The 21,955-nt window shown below is 38.6% G+C and overlaps 1 protein-coding gene across 8 annotated transcripts in view; it reads right to left on the reverse strand.

Moving 5' to 3' along the window:
* Window positions 1-21,955, reverse strand: part of LNPK (lunapark, ER junction formation factor) — an 82,215-nt gene that overhangs the window by 59,655 nt on the left and 605 nt on the right. For 2 of the 8 annotated variants that reach the window (XM_043505372.1, XM_038422058.2), the window contains exons 2-5: window positions 17,039-17,128; window positions 11,650-11,694; window positions 9,833-10,020; window positions 5,201-5,259 (exon numbers count right to left, since the gene is read on the reverse strand). In XM_043505372.1, coding sequence (XP_043361307.1) covers window positions 5,201-5,259; window positions 9,833-10,020; window positions 11,650-11,694; window positions 17,039-17,065 — 319 coding nt within the window. In that variant the 5' untranslated portion in view covers window positions 17,066-17,128. Of the gene's footprint in view, window positions 1-5,200; window positions 5,260-9,832; window positions 10,021-11,649; window positions 11,695-17,038; window positions 18,285-20,769; window positions 20,896-21,955 lie in introns of those variants that run through there. The other 6 variants (XM_043505370.1, XM_043505368.1, XM_038422060.2 and 3 more) reach the window with 6 other exon arrangements.

The following is a 21,955-nucleotide window of genomic DNA, read 5'->3' on the forward strand; positions in this document are numbered from 1 at the left end:
CGTGATAATATCTTTTATTGGACCAACTTCTGTTAGTAAGAGGGACAAACTTTCGAGCTTGCCCAGAGCTCTTCTTCAGGTCTGTGAAATGTACTCAGAGTGTCACAGCTAAATATGAGGTGGAAAAGACTGTTCAGAATAAGGAGTTAACACATATTTCAAGGGACCATTCAAGGTGAAGTGGCCCGTTAACAACTCTCCAGTCTTGGGGGTTACAGATTGTTGTAATAAGCCATAAATCCAGCATCTCTATTCAGTTCATGATGTTTAGTGTTTAGCAAAATTTGTCTCTCTCACCATTTGGTACAATAAAAGATATTACCTCACCCAACCTGTGTCTCTAATATATTTTATGCAAGTCTCATGCAGGCTAGTTGCAAATACTAGATTATTTCCAAACTTAACAATGGGATCTATGTATTTCATCCTGACAGCATTTCCAAAATATAACAAAACTACCAGAAGATCATCTCATTACTACAGAATAGAAGGGACAGTGTTTCACCCAGTAGGCATAACATCTAACCTTTATCTCTAAAAGAAAAAAAATTAAGTCAGATGCATGTGGGATTTTTCCTGAAAGTCAATACTAGTAGTTCAGTACTTATGGAAAACTCCCTGTAATAAGCCAGTGTCTGCAATGTAAAGGAATGAATTCCCTTGATGCTACCAATTCTCTGCTACTTCCTTTATAGGTCAACAAGACATTCTAACAAGCAGAAAAACAACAGTATTTACAGTTATTTTTTCCTCCCTTAGTGTTATTTAACAGCTGAATCCAGCTTCCTCAGTACAGCTCATTTTGTGCGCTCAAAATTTATTTTGTCAGCATCAGTTTTTCACAAAGATAGTACATAACTGAGAAAAGGCTATGGTGAAGAAGAAACTAAAATTATGGAATTACATAACCATTATTTAGGCCATCACAAATTCATAAAAGAAGTCTGGAATAATTTTGCATTATCTATGAATTGTTATTCAGCCGCTGAATTTAAATTTAAAATTTAAAAAAGTTTACATTAGTGTTTGTGTTCTCAGACAACATTTCAATTCTTGCTGATTTAATAGGCTTCTTTCATCACAGCAAGGATATTTTATTTGTTAATTTACAACATGCACCAAAATGTATAAATTGGGCATACGTACATAATTTAAAATAATTTATACAAAGAGACAGCTATCACCAAACCAGTTACCTTGTCCTCAGAAAAGAGCAATAGGGTATGGTGCAAGGCCTAGAGACCCACTGTTGTTGGGCCAGCTGGGAGAAGTAGTTTCCAGAGTCATATAGCCTCCAAATGATTAAATATTAAGGCCGCTTGCTCACACACTGTGACACTGACAGACTAGTGAACTGGTGTGTGACTAGGGTGACCAGATGTCCCGATTTTATAGGGACAGTCCCAATATTTAGGACTTTTTTCTTATATGGGCACCTATTTCCCCCATCCCGATTTTTCACATTTCTATCTGGTCACCCTGTGTGTGATCCATAACAACTCAACAGGAGGCATTGAAATGGTAAACAGGGCCATTCTTTGTAGATAATTAAAGCCATGTTAAGTGGCCTTGAATCTAACATTTTTGCCTGTATTGAGGGAGAATCAAGAATAGATACTAGTTGTATTTGTCTGTGTTTACCTATATCTTGTTAGAAGTTTAACAATGATTTAATTAGTTTGTAGATGCTAAAATCCTGTTTCTATCATTTAGTGATTCATTACTGTATTCTACTGAATCAAAGACCAAAAATATAACGTATTGTAGGAACTAAATGTTATTTACTTCATCTTCAGCTTACATTGTCTATGCTATAATGAACTGCCTTGATAGTTTGAATGGTTAATTGCCTTATGTCAATTAATACAAACTAGTTACCTATGTATGTATAGGAAGCATAAGATTAGCTTCAAAGCAACAATATACATTACCTAGTCTTCATCCAAGGAAGGCTCTTCTGTGATGATTGCTGTCAAGAGGCTATAAGCCTGCTAAAGAACTATGAAGGAAGCTTTGGACCTGATCCTTTTTATTTTACATCTGCTTAAACGTTGACAGGGAAAGTCTAAGCCACAAGACTGGGGCCTCCAGGTTTACTCTGGGTTCACCCTGGAATTCTCACAAAAGGAGTTCAACAAACTCTGCACCTGGATGCCTACTGGACTATAACCTTTTACACTGATTTCAGAAAGACTTTTACAAATCAGCAGTCTCATCGTCTCTGCTATGAGACTAACCTAAGGACTTTACACACATTTGTATATATATTGAACGGTATATAAAACTCTCCTTTTTTCTTTTAGTAAGAGGTCTTAGATTTAATTAATAAGGATTGGCTGTAAGAATGTATTTGGGTGAGATATGAAATAGTCATTGACCTGGTGGGCAATGTATCCGGTCTTCTGGAATTGGTAGGACTTTAAGTATGGTGAATACGGTTTTCAGTAATCTCTTGCTATATTAGACTTGGGAGCCAAAGACTGTATTTTGGATTCTTGGTAACCAGTGTGATATTACAGAAGCTATTTCGCTACTGGCTTAGTGAATCTAATCATAGAATAAGCCACCAGTTTTGGAGATTGTCTGCCCTATTCCTTGCCGTTTTCACTGAGAAAGCACTCTCAATATAACCCCTCCAGGCACCATGGTCACATACACCATTAATGAATTTGATTTCCACAGCAAATCACTAGAGAGAGGCAGCCTCCCAGATAGCCCACACCATTTAAGACTTTGCAGATCAATGACAACTCCCAGAAGCAATATGATGCCAGTTCAGTTGAAAAATTGGCAAATGTTCCAGTGGTTAATACTATGTAACAGACAAGCAGCAGCATTCTTCACCAAGTGCAACTTCCTAGTGGTCTTCAACTGCAGCCCCAATGAGCACTGTAGTATTTTTAAAACTTGGGCAATTCATTTTTATTGTATAGATCACTTTAACAGATTACAAGTGGAAAGGAAAGTGATCCCAAGTTAACCTCACAGAGCACCTCCCAGTGGCAATTCCTGGAAGTCATGATTAGGAAAGTGTCATATTTTCGCACTCAGCTAACTTTAGCGGATGAAAACAACAAGGACTCAGTACCATATAGCCAGTATTTTGGAACCAGTGGTATGGGGGTTTTGAGGTTTTTTTTGTTGTTTTTTTTTTTTTTATTAAATAAGTCCTATGGGCTAGACTAGGTCCAGAGCAGAAAAAGAGCATCAAATGTCTACCCAAACAGATTAAGAGGTACTAGTGACATGGAGTCCAGACATCCTAGAAACAGAGATCTTTAAGTATTCCCAAATGCAGGACTCTTGAAGGAAGAATTATCTGCATTCTCCTGGCTCACATTTTAATAGTGGGCACTGAAATCCCCCCTACCACATCACCTGAAGATCAAACTACTCAACCTATTACCATCACCTCTGCCTTAATCAGTGTAATCTTCAGCCATCCTACTCTCCTCCACATTCTGATTTTGGCCAAGCACTGAGAAAGCACCACATGCGTCTGATGAAAGTGAGACCGAGCTTCATCAAGAATTGATGGTGGCTCAATTCAGCAGTCTCACTATCCATCCTCCCCCAACAGCCACATTTAGAATATCAAGCAGTATGTAAAACATTCACCTCCCCCTGCAAAATATAAGCTCTCCCCCACTACAGCTTGCTGTGAGAGTGAGAGAAGATAAAAGCATGGCCTCCCAGCACAGACCCCATCTAGAACAAAAATAGATACCCTCACCCCACTGTCACTAGGATTAAGTTTAACAGTTGTACTCAGAAGGAAAAGAGTATGGAGAAAGAAGTCTGAGCTAGTCTCAGGTTTAACAAAGAGCATTAAATTAATCTGTGGAGTTTAACACATCTGTAAGCTTAAAATATCCAGGCAAACTACACAGATACTGTAGAAAGTGAAAAAAGTGCCACATATTAGCACCTGAGACACTGATACGCCTTCATCGCTAAAGAAAATAATCCTAGAACACATTGAAAAATAACGCTATAGGTATATTTATATCTAAAATATTTAAGCAGTGTTGAATCAGAGGAAAGATGTTCAAAAAGTTACGTTGCTTAACATGGTAAATTACAAGGTGTTTCAAATAAACTAAGTACAATTCTTGAATCTCCTTTGAGTCGTAAGACACAGGGCCAAATCTGAATTCTCTTTTCACGTTTTGCCTACATCAGTAAGGAGTGTTGAAAGCAATCTCGCCTTTAATGAAGAGGTCTCTTAATTAATTCTAAATACTATCGATAGACCCACCACCACAAATGTCTGTTTTTAAATTTTGCCTTAGAATTTATCCTTTTATTAGAACTATATATATATATATATATATATATATATATATATATATATATATATATATATTATATATATATATATATATATATATATAAAAATACATCTTTTATTAGAACTCTGGCCATCTCTTTTGAACATTCTGTATTATTCTCATGCCACTTATCTGTACTACTTGAAAGAAAAAGACAGAAAGACAGGAATTCCCATTGCTGTGGATAGGCAGCTCTGAAAAGGATAACGTATTAATATTACATCAAGAAAATGATGCACGTTTCCATTTAGAAGACACTGCTTCTTTTTAATAGCATACTATTACAGCCATGCTACAAACAATGAAAATTGCAGTAGTCTCTTCAAAAGAAGGACACTAGAACTTATTTCATATAAACAGTCTCTGCCCTTACTCACAGCATGAGAAAGTTAAGGCAGTCAAAATACTGCCAGAGTACTTGTAGTAACTCTTTTGAAGCCTATATTCAATCGATCTTATATACTAGTCAGGGGGCCATATGAGTCGCTGACATACAACCCAAGTTTAAGGGGAGAAGGGACCACTAGATCATCTATTCTTATATAAAAAGTAAATGAAATCCACAGGAGTTTGAACTACTGTATGCCACAGGCAGAAAATAGAAGGGATCAAGATGCACCAGTGCTGAAGGCTCCTGCATTGATCTATTACACCTCACAACACACCTCACAATGGCAGGGTATTGCCATTTTATAGCTGGGAAGAAAGAGATTAAGTGACTTTCCAAAGAAGTAAGTGGCAGAAACAAGTCTCAGCTCTGTGCCTCAATCAAGAGGTCATCATTCCTCTCCGGGAAGCTAATATTATATTGAGTCTCACTCCTACTAAATAGTTCCACAGGATTTGAAAAAGAATGAAAAGATACTTACTATTTCTTTCTGTTCTTTTGGAAAAGAAGAAAATGAGGACTGTTCTTATAAACCAGATTCTGGGGAAAGGAAAAAAGTTGTTTTATTAGTCTTAATGTAAACTAATTGAAAATAGTTAAATTTGTAATGGGAAGCTAACTTCACCCTCAATTATGGAGTGACTAGCACGCCTCCAAAATGGTTTACAAGTAGCCTATTCTGAAGGTTTAACAGAAACTCAAGTTTCACAGAACAGTTAGTGTCAAAAACTTTCACTAAAGGTGGCATTGTTCCCCTCTAACATCTCTTACAAATGCTGCAAAGGACACCAGCAGAAAAAGTAACATTACTCCTAAGTCACATTCTCCTTATAACACCTAGTTTTTAAAGTAGATCATCTATAATCACTTCCTTCAAGGAAACCATCCTTAGCAACTATGCAGAAAGTAGTGAAAATCTTCACAAATATATTACAAAGTGAGAAGTTATGAATGATACTCCAGCATTTCCTCCCATCACAGCACTGATTTACGTAACATCAGTAATGTCTCTATTTAAATATAATGAAACTATTACTACTATGTGAAGAGCTAATGAAGAAGCAGCCACAATGGCAATGTCATATTTAATGGGGAAGTTTTAATATATTACCCTCCAAAAGTAAAGCAGTAAAAACCTATAATAGTAAGAATTTTAAAAATAAACTACCGACACATATTAGAATATGTAAGGATTCAAGCAAGGATTGATTTTCATGTAGAAATATTATAAATTCAAGGACTATGTTGCTCAAGTAATCTGCTGCAAACAACTTCATTTGCAGGTTACTCCTTGAAATATTTATTAGACACATACTAACCTGAAGACTAGACTTACCAGCTATATTCAAAAACCTGAAGATTTTGGAGGTTAGTGGGGAGGGATCATACCAGAATGGTCCACAGAAAACAACTATTGTGCACTTGCTACATTAAATCATTTTCCAAGCAGAAGAGTAAACTGACATTATTCTTGTCGGAGCCCTGTAAAACTGAATAGCAGCAGTGATACTGACCCACATCTTGTCAGTTTTATCCTGCTGCTTCATAAGACTTTGAATATCAGCAGAAACAATGGAGCAGTTTACCTGCACTCTTAAGAGGGAAAAACTGCACTGATTTACATTCATTTTACATTAGTAAGGTTCTCCTTGCAGGCATAAGGATTAGAAGCTTTTTTTTTTTTTAAACTTAAGTGCTACTTAAAGTGATGACTTTGGTGCCTTTCGCTTGTCAGGAAAATCTACCAACTCCCTAGTAGCAAGTAGATTTTTGAGCCTCACTGAGAATTTTATGTAAAACCCTGTTTGTCATAGATACTATATAAAAATCTAAAGGCAGACACAGAATTAAATGAAGCCAATAATAAATATTAGAGGTCTGCATGAGGTTAAAGCAAAGAGTTACCAAAATCATGTTTAGCATCAAAAAGAATAAGCAAAATTCCACAAAGTTTTAACATAACACATTGATGTCACCGATTAAAATATAAATGCTAAGTATGTGCTTATTATATTGCATTATTAAAATGCTTACAATAATTAATAGTCACAAAATCCCTGAGAGGTAAGTTAGTTAACTACTAACCCAATTTTCCAGATGCAGATGTCAAAGCACTTAGGTGAAGTGATTGCTGAAGGTCACAGACAACAAATCATTGACAGACAGGATTAACAAAGGTATACTATACTGACATTCTGCTTCCAAATTAATGGTTTAATAACTATTTTAAAAACAGTTATAAAGTAGTATAATGATTGCTGACATATTCCTTATACGTCATGTGAGTGGCACTTATTCTCTATAAAGTGATTAGAGAATGATGCATCATATGTCTATAGGGTCTTAAATTGTTTTGGAGAGTATGCTATAAACCCAGAAGCATTATTTCCTTTAACCATTATGTATTTTTTCCCCAAGTCAAGTTTCTTTCCCCCACCACCTAGTGCTACATGTTGAGCAATCAGATAGTGGTATTAGTATTAAAGTTTCCACTCTAAATTCTCTTTTTTAGGACTATTATATCCACTATAGCTCTCAAATTTAAAAGATTAAATGAAGAATCTTGTCAATTTAATTATCAGAGAATTACATTATTTAAAGTTTCAGCTGAAGACAAAATAATTCTGATTGGAAGTAACTGCAGTTTCAAGAAGTGAGGCCTTCTTATGTGCCACTATTTTTCTCAAATCTTCAGTTATTTAAATGTAGGTATTTCAAAGTTAAAAACACTATTCCTCGAACCTAGTTCACTGTACCAGCATCAATAACATGCTCAGACCTTGTGGGAGCAAGATAACACAGTATCGTTAGTGAGTGACTGCAGACTGCGGGGGGTGAGGGGGGGGCAGACATTTTCCAGTTTGCTCAAGGAAGAAAAATCTCTATAGTTAGTCCTGGATGGCACCAAGCATTCAACATAGGTTCACCTCTTGACTGAGAAAGAAGACATGCTGGCAGCTGCTTGCCATTCATACCTGCCAGATAAAAACCTGAAGAGGACTGGGCTCAGGAGAAAAATCAGACACATGCTTCCAGGTCATAAGAGCCTAAATTTAATTTTAAACATTCATATGCTTGGTAGTTGCCTGACTCAGGATTTCATGAAAGCCTATCGTTCAAAAATGAAATGTGTACTGAACTTAGAAAAACAGGAGAACAAAAGATCCATTAGAAGATCAGACTAGTAGTTGAAGACAGGCTCTTGAACAATGGCAATACTCATTTCTGCACTTATTTGCTATATTTGAGTATAAAAGAGGGAGGCTGGCATAAATAGCAGGCTAGGTAAAAAGCCTTTTTCACAATACTACTGGGGGAGGGGGGAAACCTATTAATTCTCTTTGTCAAAGCCTACTTTGAGCCTTCATTTATAGATCAGTTTAGTCAGTGTATTGCTGTACATGTATATTGATCCATATGTTTTATTTCATGAAATACATATCCATTTTCAAGTGAACATCAATATTATATAGCAAGTTAGTATATATTATGAATAGCAAGATTACTACATGTGCAAAAAGCATTTTAAAAGACTTCTTCATGTAGTTTTGCTGTCCACAGTCTGCACAAATCAGTCTTGCTGTAATATCTGTATTAAAGCACCAAAAGGCTAAACAGACTTCATGCCTCTCCAATCCCAAACAAAGGTGATCCAAGGTGAAAATCCTGTCAAGCCTAAATTCCAGCAGGGGTAAAATCAGGGCCGGTGCAAGGATATTTTGCGCCCTAGGCGAAACTTCCACCTTGCGCTCGCCCCGCACCTCCCACCCTGCAGCAGCTCCCCGCCCCCCCCTCCGCCCCGAGGCGCCCCCCCCGCGGCAGCTCCCCGCCACCCCCTCCCTCGGCCTGGGGAGCCGCATGCGGCAACTCCCTGCCCCAGCTCAGCTCTGCTCCGCCTCCTCCCCGAGCATGCCACTGCTTCTCCCATCTCTCAGGCTTGTGGTGCCAATCAGCGGGGCGGTGCTCAGGGGAGGAGGTGGAGCAGAGATGAACTGGGGCAGGGAGCGGTTCTCCTGTACGCCACCCCCCCCCCCGCGTTACTTGCTGCAGGCGGCCCTCCCTGCGGCCCCCAGCCCCAGCTCACCTCCACTACACCGCCTCCCCAGAGCGCGCTTTTGACCGCCCCCAACCACTTGGCACCCTAGGCGACCGCCTAGTGGTTGCACCGACCCTGGGTAAAATTTGAAACTAAACACAAAAATTTGAAAACAAGACACTTTACAAGCAAAGTAATCAGTTCAAGCAAACAGAACTAAAATCAACGTAGTAGCCATTTTGTCTACTGTATATTCAAAGAGTTAACAGCATCAGGGCTCCTTAACATTCTATGATAGGAAAAAACTCTATCAAGAATACTCCAGTAGAACAGCTCCTCATGTGAAACTCATCCACATGTTAAAGGGACACCATCAACTTTATTAAAAAAAAAAAATCAATTCAACTTGAACATTTACACAGTTTTGTTAGTTGCACCTAAAATGTACTTAAACTGAAAAATTGGAACATTTTTCTTTCCCAGTTTTAGTTTTTGCATTCGGCAGCACTTTGACTTCCCTCGAAGTATTTTGTTTGTGCAACTCTTTCAGACAATGGGGGTAGAAATTTTTTTATAAACCTAAATGATAACAAAGGCATAAAAATAGTCCAGGAATTTTAGGAGTAGCTGTTGCACCCTAATAATTTAAATATTTTTAAAGGACTAGGTTTTGAGTTGATGATATCCCTTTAAAAACTCAGAACAGGACAAACTTATCTTCTACCCAAATGAAAACAGATTTTAAGACTGTTCAGATTTATATAACCCTAGTGAGTATCATTCTAATAAACTAAGCATCTTCAGATGTTGACACTTTTTGAATGGAAAAATCTTTAAGTTCCACTCCAAACCCAGACCCAGCAGACATTTCCCTCACCAAAAAAACCCAAAAACAACAAAAAACAAAAAACCCCACACCACACTCTTCTGCCTAACTACTCCGATCTGTTTTAAACGGAAAATCCAGCAAGTTGTGATAACTCAAGGGTTGACAAAAACAAACTCAGGGCCCTGCTGAGATTCACTTTCCACTTCCTTTCAACAAAGAGACAGCAGTTAGGAAAAAGGCATACTTACATCAATGGAAATGCAAAAAATGGAAGCATCATAATCAGCCTTGCAGTCCATTCATCAGGGAGATACCACAAATACACAATTAAACAAGTAATAAGATAAAGAACTGATGAGTAGAGAAGTAGTCTTCCAACCCATAGCTTTTGTAGCCTCTGATTTTTTTCTCTAAATTCTTCTAATGCCTGGATTTCCTGTAAATAAAGGATTTTTAAGTGACTAGTGGCTGAAGGTAATGAATGCTTTATTAGGTTTGTTGAAGTTGAGCATTTCAGTATGACATTTGAAAACATTACAAAAGCAATCAGGCTTTCTTGTACTTGACACTGTTTGTCCAACAGATCTAACAGTTTTCATAGCATGAATTACACCTTAATACGTCGGCTGTGGCATGGACCACCTCCCCTTCATTCATGAGCAGATAACATTCCTTGGGCAACTACAGCAACTCAAGAGTGATATTAAGAATATATGTATTTTTAGCTGCCTTAATGAAATTTAGTAACTTGGAAACAAGGGGGAGAACCAGCATCATGGGACCAGCCAGCTTTTTGTGATCACAGCAAAGTGTTCCGCAGTTTGAGTACTGTTCCTTTAACAGGCATCTGTGAAACTTCAAAATATGTTTTTATATTTTAATAGTACCATCTCCTGCTGTGACAAAGGTGAGCTATTGCAGCCACTTCAACTATATTTTTGTTTTAGTACTCCCTCCCAATAAGAATATAGTCCTGAATATCTTAACACTGTTTTGTTTTGTTTCGTTTTTTTTGGCAGGTGGATGAATGATCTAGCAGTGCTTTCTACTTTCAGTGACAACAGGATTACCCACACCTTCATTAATTTGACCAATGAAAATACTGACGGGATATTTCAAAACAGATCATTGCTCCAAAAACAGACAACTTTTACAAACGCTGACCAGAATCATACTAGATCACTGAACTGTCTCTTTAATTATTCTGTCCATGATCTTATTTTATCACCATAATAAAAGTTGTAACACAACCTGTATTGAAGCTTTTTGAATGAGCCAAATGAATAGGACTTTGTTCTAGCGACATTTTCTGGAGAATATAAAAATGAAGGCCTAACCATTAGCCTCAATTAGATTCTCCAACCAGGCCAATTTAACATTCATTTACTTTACAAGTTGTTGAAATGTAGACTTAGACTATAAGTTATGTAGCTATTTATTGAGGAAGTACTAATGTTCAAAATCATTCAATGTTGGGGTTCTGCTCTCTACTTTCCTTCTCCTGAAGCTCCAAGTCTCTAGTACATCAATGCTCAAGTCTGGAATCAGCACCATTATAATTTTAATTCCATTACAATTAGGCTTGGAAGGATTTGATTTTTTTTTTAAATCAGTAAACATCGATTTCACCGTATGCACACAAACCAAAAAAAAAAATTTGCATTGACAATAATCAAAATAGACAGGCAAAGTAAAAAACACTGCTTAAGAACTTAGATTTTGATTTAATGATATTTTCTTTGTATATATTGACATGTGATGTTGGCAATGTGTGTTTTAATGGTTGTAAAGCTTTAACTTTCTGAATCTGTCCAATGAGATTAAATAATTATTGCCTGATTTCCCGCCGATAACTTCCTGCAACTATAAAGATTTAAACATGATAAAACTCTTAAAAAAAGTTAAAATTGAATTCTGCCAACCCTAATTAAAATGTACATAACCTCCTCTCTTCCCCCCCCCCCCATTTGTTACAAAACTTGGTGATTTTAAAAAACTGCCCAGATCTTAGATGTCTATTTCTAAAGTAAACAGAACAGGAATAGTACAGAGGCAAAATACATACCTTATCAATTTTCTCCAACACTTCTACTGTTGAAGCCTTTGCCTGCTTACAGGGGAGGGAAAAGAGGTGTCATCAAATGCTACAATGATACCCAAGATATTCTGTTTACAACGTACTGCCAGCAGTATTCATATGACACAACAGATTAAGATGTTTTCATTCAAAGCCAATAAATGAAGTGTACTTTTACTTTGTACTCATTTTAATTGACTAGTTATCCACTTTCCATGCACATTTCCTGCTGATATTAGCTGCTCATAAAGGCTCCTCTCCTAAGCCACACACTAACAAGGATGTGCACCCTGCCAGTAGACTTAGTACGCAAAGACCTGGTCTACACTACAGAGATAGGTCCACGTAAGGCAGCTTATGTTGACCTAATTATGTCAGTGTACACACTACAGCCTTGTCCCACTGATGTAAATGCCCTACTACACTGACATAAGAACTTTACCTCCACAGGAGGTGCAGAGTTTATGTTGGTGTAGTCAGGGAGACACAGTGTCTGTGTAGACACCGTGATAGCCAACAGCCAATGTATCTTGTCCATTTCAGGGCTAGGTGCTGGAGCCCTGAAATGGACAAGAAAGCCAGGCAGCTAGAGCCCAGCTGCCCCCAGCTCTCTGCCAGGCTACACCTGCCCTGCTCCCCACCCAGCTAGCCTCTGCTCCTGGTGGGGAGCGGCACAGAGCTGAAAGCTCTTGCTCTCAACCCCACCCCACAGTAGTTGAAGCACTCCTTGGGAGGACATCTACCACCACGAGAAGGAGGGTACTGTGGTGGTTGATGTCCACGCTAATTACTGTGGGGCTGGAAGTCGACCTAACATATGTTGACTTAAGTCTGTAGCGTAGACATGCCCTTAGAATATGGGTTCTCAAACTTATTGCACTGCGAACTGCTTCTGACAACAAAAATTACTACAGGACCCCAAGACAGGTGATTGAAGCCTGAGCTTGTCCAAGCCCAGCTGGCCTGGATGCGGGGACCAAAGCCCAAGCCCCACCACTCTGTGGGGGATGGGGGGGACAACGGCCTGTAATCCTGGGCCCCGCCACACAGGGCTGAAGCTCTCGGGCTTCGGCCCCAGGCCCCAGCAAGTCTAACACCAGCCCTAGCAACCCCATTAAAATGGGTTCAAGACCCACTCTGGGGAACTGACCCACAGTTTGAGAAATGCTGCCTTAGAAGAACCTGCTTCGGTGCTCAATTTGTGCCAGGACTTTCCAGGGCAAATCCCTGGCACCTCCCTCCTTAGCACTTCATAGCCCCGACACCTCTGGGCTTGCCGCCAGTGTTCCCTCTAATTTTTCCCACCCATGTGCGGAATGAATTTTGTTATGTGCCCCAAAATTCATGTGTCGAGATGGGGCTGGGGGCTCGGAGAGTGGGAGGGGGCACAGGGCTGGACAAATGGTTGGAGTCCGGGGGTTGGGGGCTCCAGCTGGGGGTGTGGGCTCTGGGGTGGGGCAGGGTTGAGGGGCTCAGGCAGAGGGTTGGAGTGTGGAGGGGTGAGGGCTCGGGTGTGGGTTCTGGGGTGGGGGTGAGGAGTGAGGAGTGCAGTGGGACTCCCCTGGGCTACAGAGAGGAGAGCGGACTCCACCCTAGCTCTCTCTCCCCCCGCAGCAGCACTTGGGGTAAGGGGGAGAGGTGCCTTTCCCTGGGCACAGCAGGTTTGGGGCCGGGCTGGGTCGGTTCAGGGGGAGGGGAACCTGTCCCCAAGCTGTGGCAAGTCCAGGGATGGACTGGGGTGGGGCTGGGGGAGCAGCACCTGTCCCCCAGCTGCAACAGGTCTGGGGAGGGGCGCCTCAGCAGGTCTGGGGAGAGGAACCTCTGCCCGCTGCAGCCCTGAGCACCTGTGTGGTGCTTAACAGGCAGCTGTACTGCCACGCAGCTTAGAGGGAACTTAGCTTGCTGTGTCAGTTATGAAAGTAAAAAAAAATTGCTTGAGCCCCAGCAACTTTTTCATTATAAATTAAGAATTCAACTGCTGTGCAGGACAGCTGCCCTTCATTGTTCTCTGGGACTCACCTTTCCCCTACCCACTTCCAGTGCTAGTGATCTGGTGTACACACACAGTGGCAATAAGGAGGGAGGTAGATGAGACTTGGAGGAAGACAAAGAGAGGGGGTACATGTGAAAGGAAGAACACCTGTGGAGGATCTGAAGCTATTATGAATGTAGGATATGGAATAAATGAGGAGAGGAAGTAATGAATGAAACAAGGGAGGAGATGTGAATAGCAGAGACCAACCTCACATTCCAACAAAACAGTCACGTGAACGTTGCTGCCAACGTGTATTTGTTTTAAATAAAAATTACTAGCAACTGCAAACAGAATATTTTCGCCTCCCAGGAGGATTTCTTTCAGGAATAGAGTCCATCTTCCAAAACACCGAGTTTTGAGAAAAGAAGATACATCTCAACCTGTTCATTATCTTTTTTGGTTCCCCCTCAAACTCACGTAGAGGTGTCAGCCAGATGGCACAACATGAGCAGGAAAGTTATATTTTACCCACAAGGGCCTGGGAAAACATCCATTATACAAATTTGACAGGTTAAATCTTTAGAGGACTAGATTTATGCAGTATTTTTTGGTTAAAAACTCAAGACATTCTTTGGGCATGCAACACATATGAGAAATATACATTGAATTTAGGTGAGCTGTAAATAGTTTGCAGTTTACAAGTGTTTTGTAAAGAAAGCTTTCACACTCAGATATGCTAAAAACCAAGAACAAACTAGACTATATTCGCAAAAAGAAAAGGAGTACCCGTGGCACCTTAGAGACTAACAAATTTATTAGAGCATAAGCTTTCGTGAGCTACAGCTCACTTCATCGGATGCATCACTGCATCGGAAATGCATCCGATGAAGTGAGCTGTAGCTCACGAAAGCTTATGCTCTAATAAATTTGTTAGTCTCTAAGGTGCCACGGGTACTCCTTTTCTTTTTGCGAATACAGACTAACACGGCTGCTACTCTGAAACTAGACTATGGAACTTACTCCCGCAAGAGGCAAGAATGACCAGACATCACCATTCATGTCTTTGACCTCGCTTTTCCATAAATTCCTCACACATCCCAACAACAAATGCATAAACTAAAGATGCTAGTTTTCCTGCAGACTGGGACGGAAGGGAGATTTACCTCTATTTTTAAATATTTGCTAGGCACTCTTAAACTAGTACATACATATAAGTATATAGACAGATAAAGAATGATACTCTCCTTGATTTATTCACTAGTACCTAGGTTAAAAGGCTCAGGAACAGCAACCAAATCACAACCTGTATGTACTGTTAGCACTGGATCAGGAGAGATGTAAGTGATTATTAGATCTTGAAAGGGACTTCTGAAGGAATCCCTGAGGTGACAGTCATCTTCACCACATTTCCAACCATTACAAATTCAAAGCAAGGTCCAAAGGCAGGACAAAGAAAGCAATAAAAGTTAAGCAAGGCACAAAAACAGCCTATTAGTAAGGACATGCCCTAAGTGGATTCTGAACCCAGGCCTAATCAGTTATACTTTCCATCTGGGTAGCATGACCAATGTTTATTTGGTTATTAGTTTTCAATCAGCACATAGATGAATTACTAGAAATTTCAGACTCAGAACAGTTTTTTTGACCAAAGTATCATGAACAAATTCTAACAAATTTATTTGGACATAAGCTTTTGTGGGCTAAAACCCACTTCACTGGATGCATGCAGTGGAAAATACAATGGGAAGATGTATATGAACATGAAGAAATGCGTGTTGCCATACCAACTATAACAACATTGATCAATTAAGGTGGGCTATTATCAGCAGGAGAAGAAAAAAAACTTTTGTAGTGATAATCAGGATGGATTATTATCTGGACCCATGAAAAGAAGCCCTTGAGGAATTCCACCATGATTTCAACAATTTCCATCCCACCATCAACCTCAGCCTGGACCAGTCCACACAAGAGATCCACTTCCTGGACACTACAGTACTAATAAGCAATGGTCACATAACCACCACCCTATACTGGAAGCCTACTGACTGTTATACTTACTTACATGCCTCCAGGTTTCATCCAGACCACATCACACGATCCATTGTCTACAGCCAAGCTCTAAGATACAACCACATTTGCTCCAACCTCTCAAACACCTACAAGATCTCTATTAAGCGTTCTTAAAACTATAATACCCACCTGCTGAAGCGAAGAAACAGAATGACAGAGCCAGAAGAATACCCAGAAGTCGCCTACTCCAGGACAGGCCCAACAAACAAAGTAACAGAACGCCACTAGCCGTCACCTTCAGCCCTGAATTAAAACCTCTTCAGCGCATCATCAAGGATCTACAACCTATCCTGAAGGACGATCCATCACTCTCACAGATCTTTGGAAACAGCCCAGTCCTAGTTTACAGACAATCCCCCAACCTGAAGCAAATACTCACCAGCAACCACACACCACACAACAAAAACACTAACCTAGGAACCTATCCTTGCAACAAAGCCCTCTGTCAACTCTGTCCACATATCTATTCAGGGGACATCATCATAGGACCTAATCACATCAGCCACACCATCAGAGGCTTGTTCACCTGCACATCTACCAATGTGATATATGCCATCATGTGCCAGCAATGCCCCTCTGCCATGTACATTGGCCAAACTGGACAGTCTCTACACAAAAAAAATAAATGGACACAAATCAGACGTCAAGAATTATAACATTCAAAAAATCTGTCGGAGAACACTTCAACCTCCCTGGTTACTCAATTACAGACGTAAAAGTCGCAATACTCCAACAAAAAAAACTTCAAAAAACAGACTCCAATGAGCAACTGCAGAATTGGAATTAATCTGCAAACTGGACATCATTAAATTAGGCTTGAATAAAGACTGGGAGTGGATGAGTCATTACACAAAGTAAAAACTATTTCCCCATGCTAATTTTTCCCCTACTGTTACTCACACCTTCTTGTCAACTGTTGGAAATGGGTCATCCTGATTATCACTACAAAAGTTTTTTTTCTCCTGCTGATAATAGCTCACCTTAATTGATTAGTCTCGTTATAGTTGGTATGGCAACACCCATTTTTTCCATGTTCTTTGTGTATATATCTATCTTCCTACTCTATTTTCCACTGCATGCATCCGCTGAAGTGGATTTTAGCCCACAAAAATTTATGCCCAAATAAATTTGTTAGTCTAAGGTGCCACAAGTACTCCTCGTTCTTTTTGCTGATACAGACTAACACGGCTACCACTCTGAAATCTATGAACAAATACAGAATTCTATTCTAAACCATATCAAATTATTTAGAAAAGAATATTTCACACTACAAGTATTTTAGTCTTCTGAACTATCCGTAAAGATTTTTATATTGTAACAAGATTTACTTACCCTCCATCGGGAAACTAATCCACCCATTTTTTAATTTGTGGAAATAGGTTGATTTGGTTGCTTATAACAATCTTCTGATGGAATTCACAGCTAGAAGTAAAGCATTTCTGTTTAAGAATACGCCAAAAGTACATTTTAAGATGTTTACGGTGATATTTCACAATTGCATTCTAGAATATAAATTAAGTGACACTGCATAAGGGTGTCTATCATCTCCAAATTCTTCACACACTCCTTCACACCAGCCACTAGTTTTAGAACCTCTTTGTATCGTTAAGACATTCTACTAAGTAGCTTACCAAGATTGTGGGAAAGTTTATGTTTTGTTTTGGAGATTCTATCTACAAGTAAAATACAAAACAACTAGTACTCTGAGCCCTCGTCTTCATTTAAGTGCCACAAACGTTATAATTTAGCAAATGAGAATGATTTAAGTGCTATATAATTTAATTAGCCATACATTAATTTCAACTGCAGATTTAAAATTCAGACCACATTAAAAAAAAATCTAAATTGTCAAATTCAAATTTAATGTGAATTGAATGCTCTTGTGAAGTGTCAGATTGGCCTCTCTTTATGCCCAGAAGATATACAATCCAGACAGCAGCAGTGCAATGGCCTTTAATACTTCTAATGGTGCAGCGATAGGTCAGTCTGCAGGTCCAGCTGTCTGCCAAGACTGACAAGGATTCCAAATCAGTAAAAATCATAATGTGGATGCTTCACGGAAAAATGGAATAACCACCAAATTACTTCAGAGACCAATGAACAGCAATCATAAACCAACAACCTTCATCCATGAGCTTGCTCAGATGTGTTCAGACAGAATTTACAGATGAAAGATTACATATTTTACTCCCATTTCAGTCCCTCAATTTAGAATATTTATCTATAAATAAGTGAGAAAACAATTAAGTTATATATTCCTATTTCTAATAACCAGAGACTCTAGAAATCCATTTGCCATGGAAAAAGTGGAATTTGCATTTTTACAGAGAATCTTTCATTTTTACATTTTGTAAAAAATAAACGTCTGTGTTTATGTATATGTGTATATTTATACATACACATCATGTCTATTTATACCAGAACCCCATTTATCCGAGCCTCCATTATCCATCTCTTCATATTAACAGAGCCACCAGCTGCCCGGGGCTGACAATGACTGGGGCTTGGGCACCTCTGGTTCAGTTAATATAAGGAGGCAAATAATGGAGGCTCAGAAAAATGGGGTTCTACAGTCTAACAGATAACTATCTATCTATCTAGGCTAGGGAAACTAAAGTTCAGCATTTCATTTTAATTGTGGGAAACTCTGGATTTTTATGGTTTTTAATCAGATTTTTTTTTTTAAATCTCAGAAAACTAGGATCCCTGGTAATAATCCCAACCAAAAAAGGGTTGTACCAAGTCTTTTGAACTCAGGAGATTGAAGTAACACTGTCTCTAAGAGAAAAAATCCTTCATTTTAGCAGAGGTATTAAAATTACCATTACTAATTACCTTTGGCCAAATTAAAGATACAGAAACTCCATGTAGATTCAGATTTCTTCTCAAAAAGTTTAAGAGGTTGTCAGAACAAGGTAATAACACAGTACACATAGCCACGGCAGAATTAGCTGTAGCGAGTGCTAAGTAACTCTTTCACCATTTAAGAAAACCAAAAATTTCCATGGAAGCCAGAACTATGAGAATGCAGTTAAGTCTTACGATTCTGAAAACAATCCTTAAAGATGCTAAGAAAAATCAGTATTTGAACTACTGCAAATTAAAGCAAAGAAAAGATGGACAGATCAACGTTGCTGCTGCCAGATGACTAATCAAGAGGGGTGAGTTGCAGACAGGGAAAAGCACAAATACTTTCTGGGTCCCTTAGATTTACCCTGTGGATAGCCACTACTACTACTACTACTACAGAGTCCATAATAAAAGAATAATCTATTTGTCTTAATGCTAAAAAACATTTTGTTAAAGTTTATATAACATCTACTTGGCAATCACATGCAAGGCGGTGTAAGCCAAATATGTATTATATGTTTGGACCATTCTGAGCAGACACTTTGCTCTTGAACACTTCTAAAAAGAGATGCTGTTTTTGTTGCAAAATCATATAAGACGGGCTAAGTTACAATGTGTCTAATTACTCACCAGAAAGTTTGCATTCTTTAAAAGGACACAAACAATCTCAACAGTATACATTTAACTTGGCATTATTAGTATCACTTGTGTATTTTGAAACTTATTTGGCACATATCTGTGAAAGAAAGCAGGCTTGCCAAAATGCGGGTATGGACACGTTCATATGGACTAGAACTGTGATTTGCTTTACACGTACTATTCTGAAAAATCAGACATTTTTAAAAGGAATGATATTTGATATGAACAGCTAAATTAGGGAAGCAAGTAAATTTACTATTCTTTATTTATATGCCGTGTATTATACTTGAAAGATTAAGCATTCCCCATTGTTATGGTTTGCACATGAAGTACATTAGCTGCCAGCCCTTCCAGTACCACTCTTCTTCCCCCATGTCTTTCTTCTGCAGCTCTTTCACAAACAACCACAGGACAGATTTCCTCCAGCTCCTCCATAAATATAATATCCAAGAGCCTCTTGCTCACTCTACTTCACACACACACCATTAACATCCTAATATCCATCATGACAAAACTTCCCCTTTCCTAGGCCTCCTTCCTTCTCATGCCCTTGCCAATAGCAAGTTACAGCTTATTTCCGCCTCTCTATGTCTCCACTTAGCATGAGTAGAGTTCCTCTTTTCACTCCGAGTGATGGTCAGTGCTGTGATAGAACCTACTTCCATAAACATCACTTCATATTACTGAAAATGCAACTGTGTTACCATGTGCAGTATTTGCTATCCCAATGCGGCAAAGCAATAATTTATATGTCCAAAGCTTATCATTTAAGATAAAAGTTATGTGGAAACATTTTATAGTCAATTCCTAAATTGAGAGATAAAATACGTTGACAGTATCCTTTCAATCAGAGAAACTAGCTTCTGCACATTGCTTTATAGTAATCAAGAAAATCTATGTGAAAACTGAATAGTTGGGAAAATTAAAGGGCTGAATGAGGCAGAAAGGAAAGTTTCAGGTTAAGCTTTCTTTCCTTTATTTATTTATTTTTAAGGGAAGTTGAACAGTCAACTACTGAGCATGAAGCCCCATCTATACAAAACAACTCTAGGAAAAACTAGCAAAAAATCAGAGGAATATTTGCATGCTTAATTTGGTGTTCTGATAAACAAGAATTGTGCAATTACACAGATTGCTTTCTTCAGGTAAGACTGAAATATGAGCATTTTGTCTTACTTTAGAACTCATATAGAACCCTAACCTTAAAGTAAAGATGACAAAAGTGTCAGACCTTCCAACAGCCATTCAAGAAAAAATGGTATCAAAAATTATATGGAAAGTCCTTTTTCAGCTTCAGGTTTCTCCACAACTATAATAAATAGGAGTTTTGTAAAATGCAGGTGATCTCAAAAAACAAGTTTAGATCATTTAATTTTGCAACCTGAAACATTTATGCACAATATTCTCAAGATTCAAGTCACCTCAATTCAGATAATATACAAAGGGATTAATGACTATTAAGAGTTTACAAAACTGTATGTAAGAGATTTTATTAGATGATTGCAAGGATTTTTTCCCCTTCAATAGTATACATATACAGTTGTTTGCAATCTTCATGACAAAACCATTTTCGCCCATAATTCATTGACGCTTTCTCTTGGCAGTTCATTGCCAATGCAACAACCACAACTGAAAAAAGTGGAAGCCCATTTTGAAAGCCAGATCCAGAATCAGAAGCTTGATTCAGTTGATTCCATTCTCTAAATCCAAATAAAATCTTTTAAAGACACCGTTAACTAACAAAATATAATCCTCGTAGCCTTGACTAAAAAGCCCCAAAATGCTTTGTAATTAGAATCACATAATATGATTTGATCTTTATTCCAGCTTTTTTTAAAAAAAAAAATCTTCAAGTACTATAAAAACAGTCAAGACTGCATAAAAACAGTTGATGTGTTCAAATATGTTGGTGCCTAAATTATGTTCTTAAATCTATATTATGTTGTTGATTTAGGAGTCTAAGTTTTAAACATGCATTTTTGGCAAATCATCATCATCTTAAGTTTTTAATTCAAGAAAGCCAACCCTGCAGAAAAGACAACTAGATGTGGAACAGCCTGAAACAATACAAGCTTCAGGATGGATAGACCTTGGAGACTAATGTTAATTTTTTTATAAGTTTATCTACCTATGTTGCAAAAACCTTAAATTACTAAACAAATTATTAAAATCAAGTCTGTTTTTCACCATTATGGCTGCCTGTTTTTGCATCTCAGTTTGAGCAATGAAAATAGACTCCTGAATTTAATTTTAGTTGTTTTTCCCCTCTCAATTTCAGGTTCTTCTAGATTAGCACATGCACCAGTGTTGGGTTGCAAACCCGTAGAGGAACATCTGCTAAAAATCTTTCTATTGATTAGTTTTTTAAATGTCATTGGAAATAACTAATGGTGTTAAGTTTTGTAAAACCTTATTTTAAAGACAGATTTAGGCTCAATCTGGACTTCAAAAGAGATCAGTTAAGGAGTTCACTGGATTCACAGTGTTGAGCCAGATCTGGGAACTTCCCTACACAATGGCATGTCACTCGGGTTGGCGAAACGGTCCTTAGTAGGCTATGCTTTTGATAATGAATTAAGGAGTGGCTTGGTTGAGCACTTTTTTCACTCTAGTTTTCTACAGTTGCTCATGAAAACAGACTGTCCAAGAGACACCAACGCTGCAGTGAGGCTACCTGTACTGATATAGCTGTACTGGAAATTAATGTAAGCTCTCGCAGCTACCTTTTGTCTGAAAATCACTTATGAAACATGTTCCCAT

Source organism: Dermochelys coriacea, chromosome 11 (genome assembly GCF_009764565.3).
Source record: "Dermochelys coriacea isolate rDerCor1 chromosome 11, rDerCor1.pri.v4, whole genome shotgun sequence".
Classification (NCBI taxonomy): Eukaryota; Metazoa; Chordata; order Testudines; family Dermochelyidae; genus Dermochelys; species Dermochelys coriacea.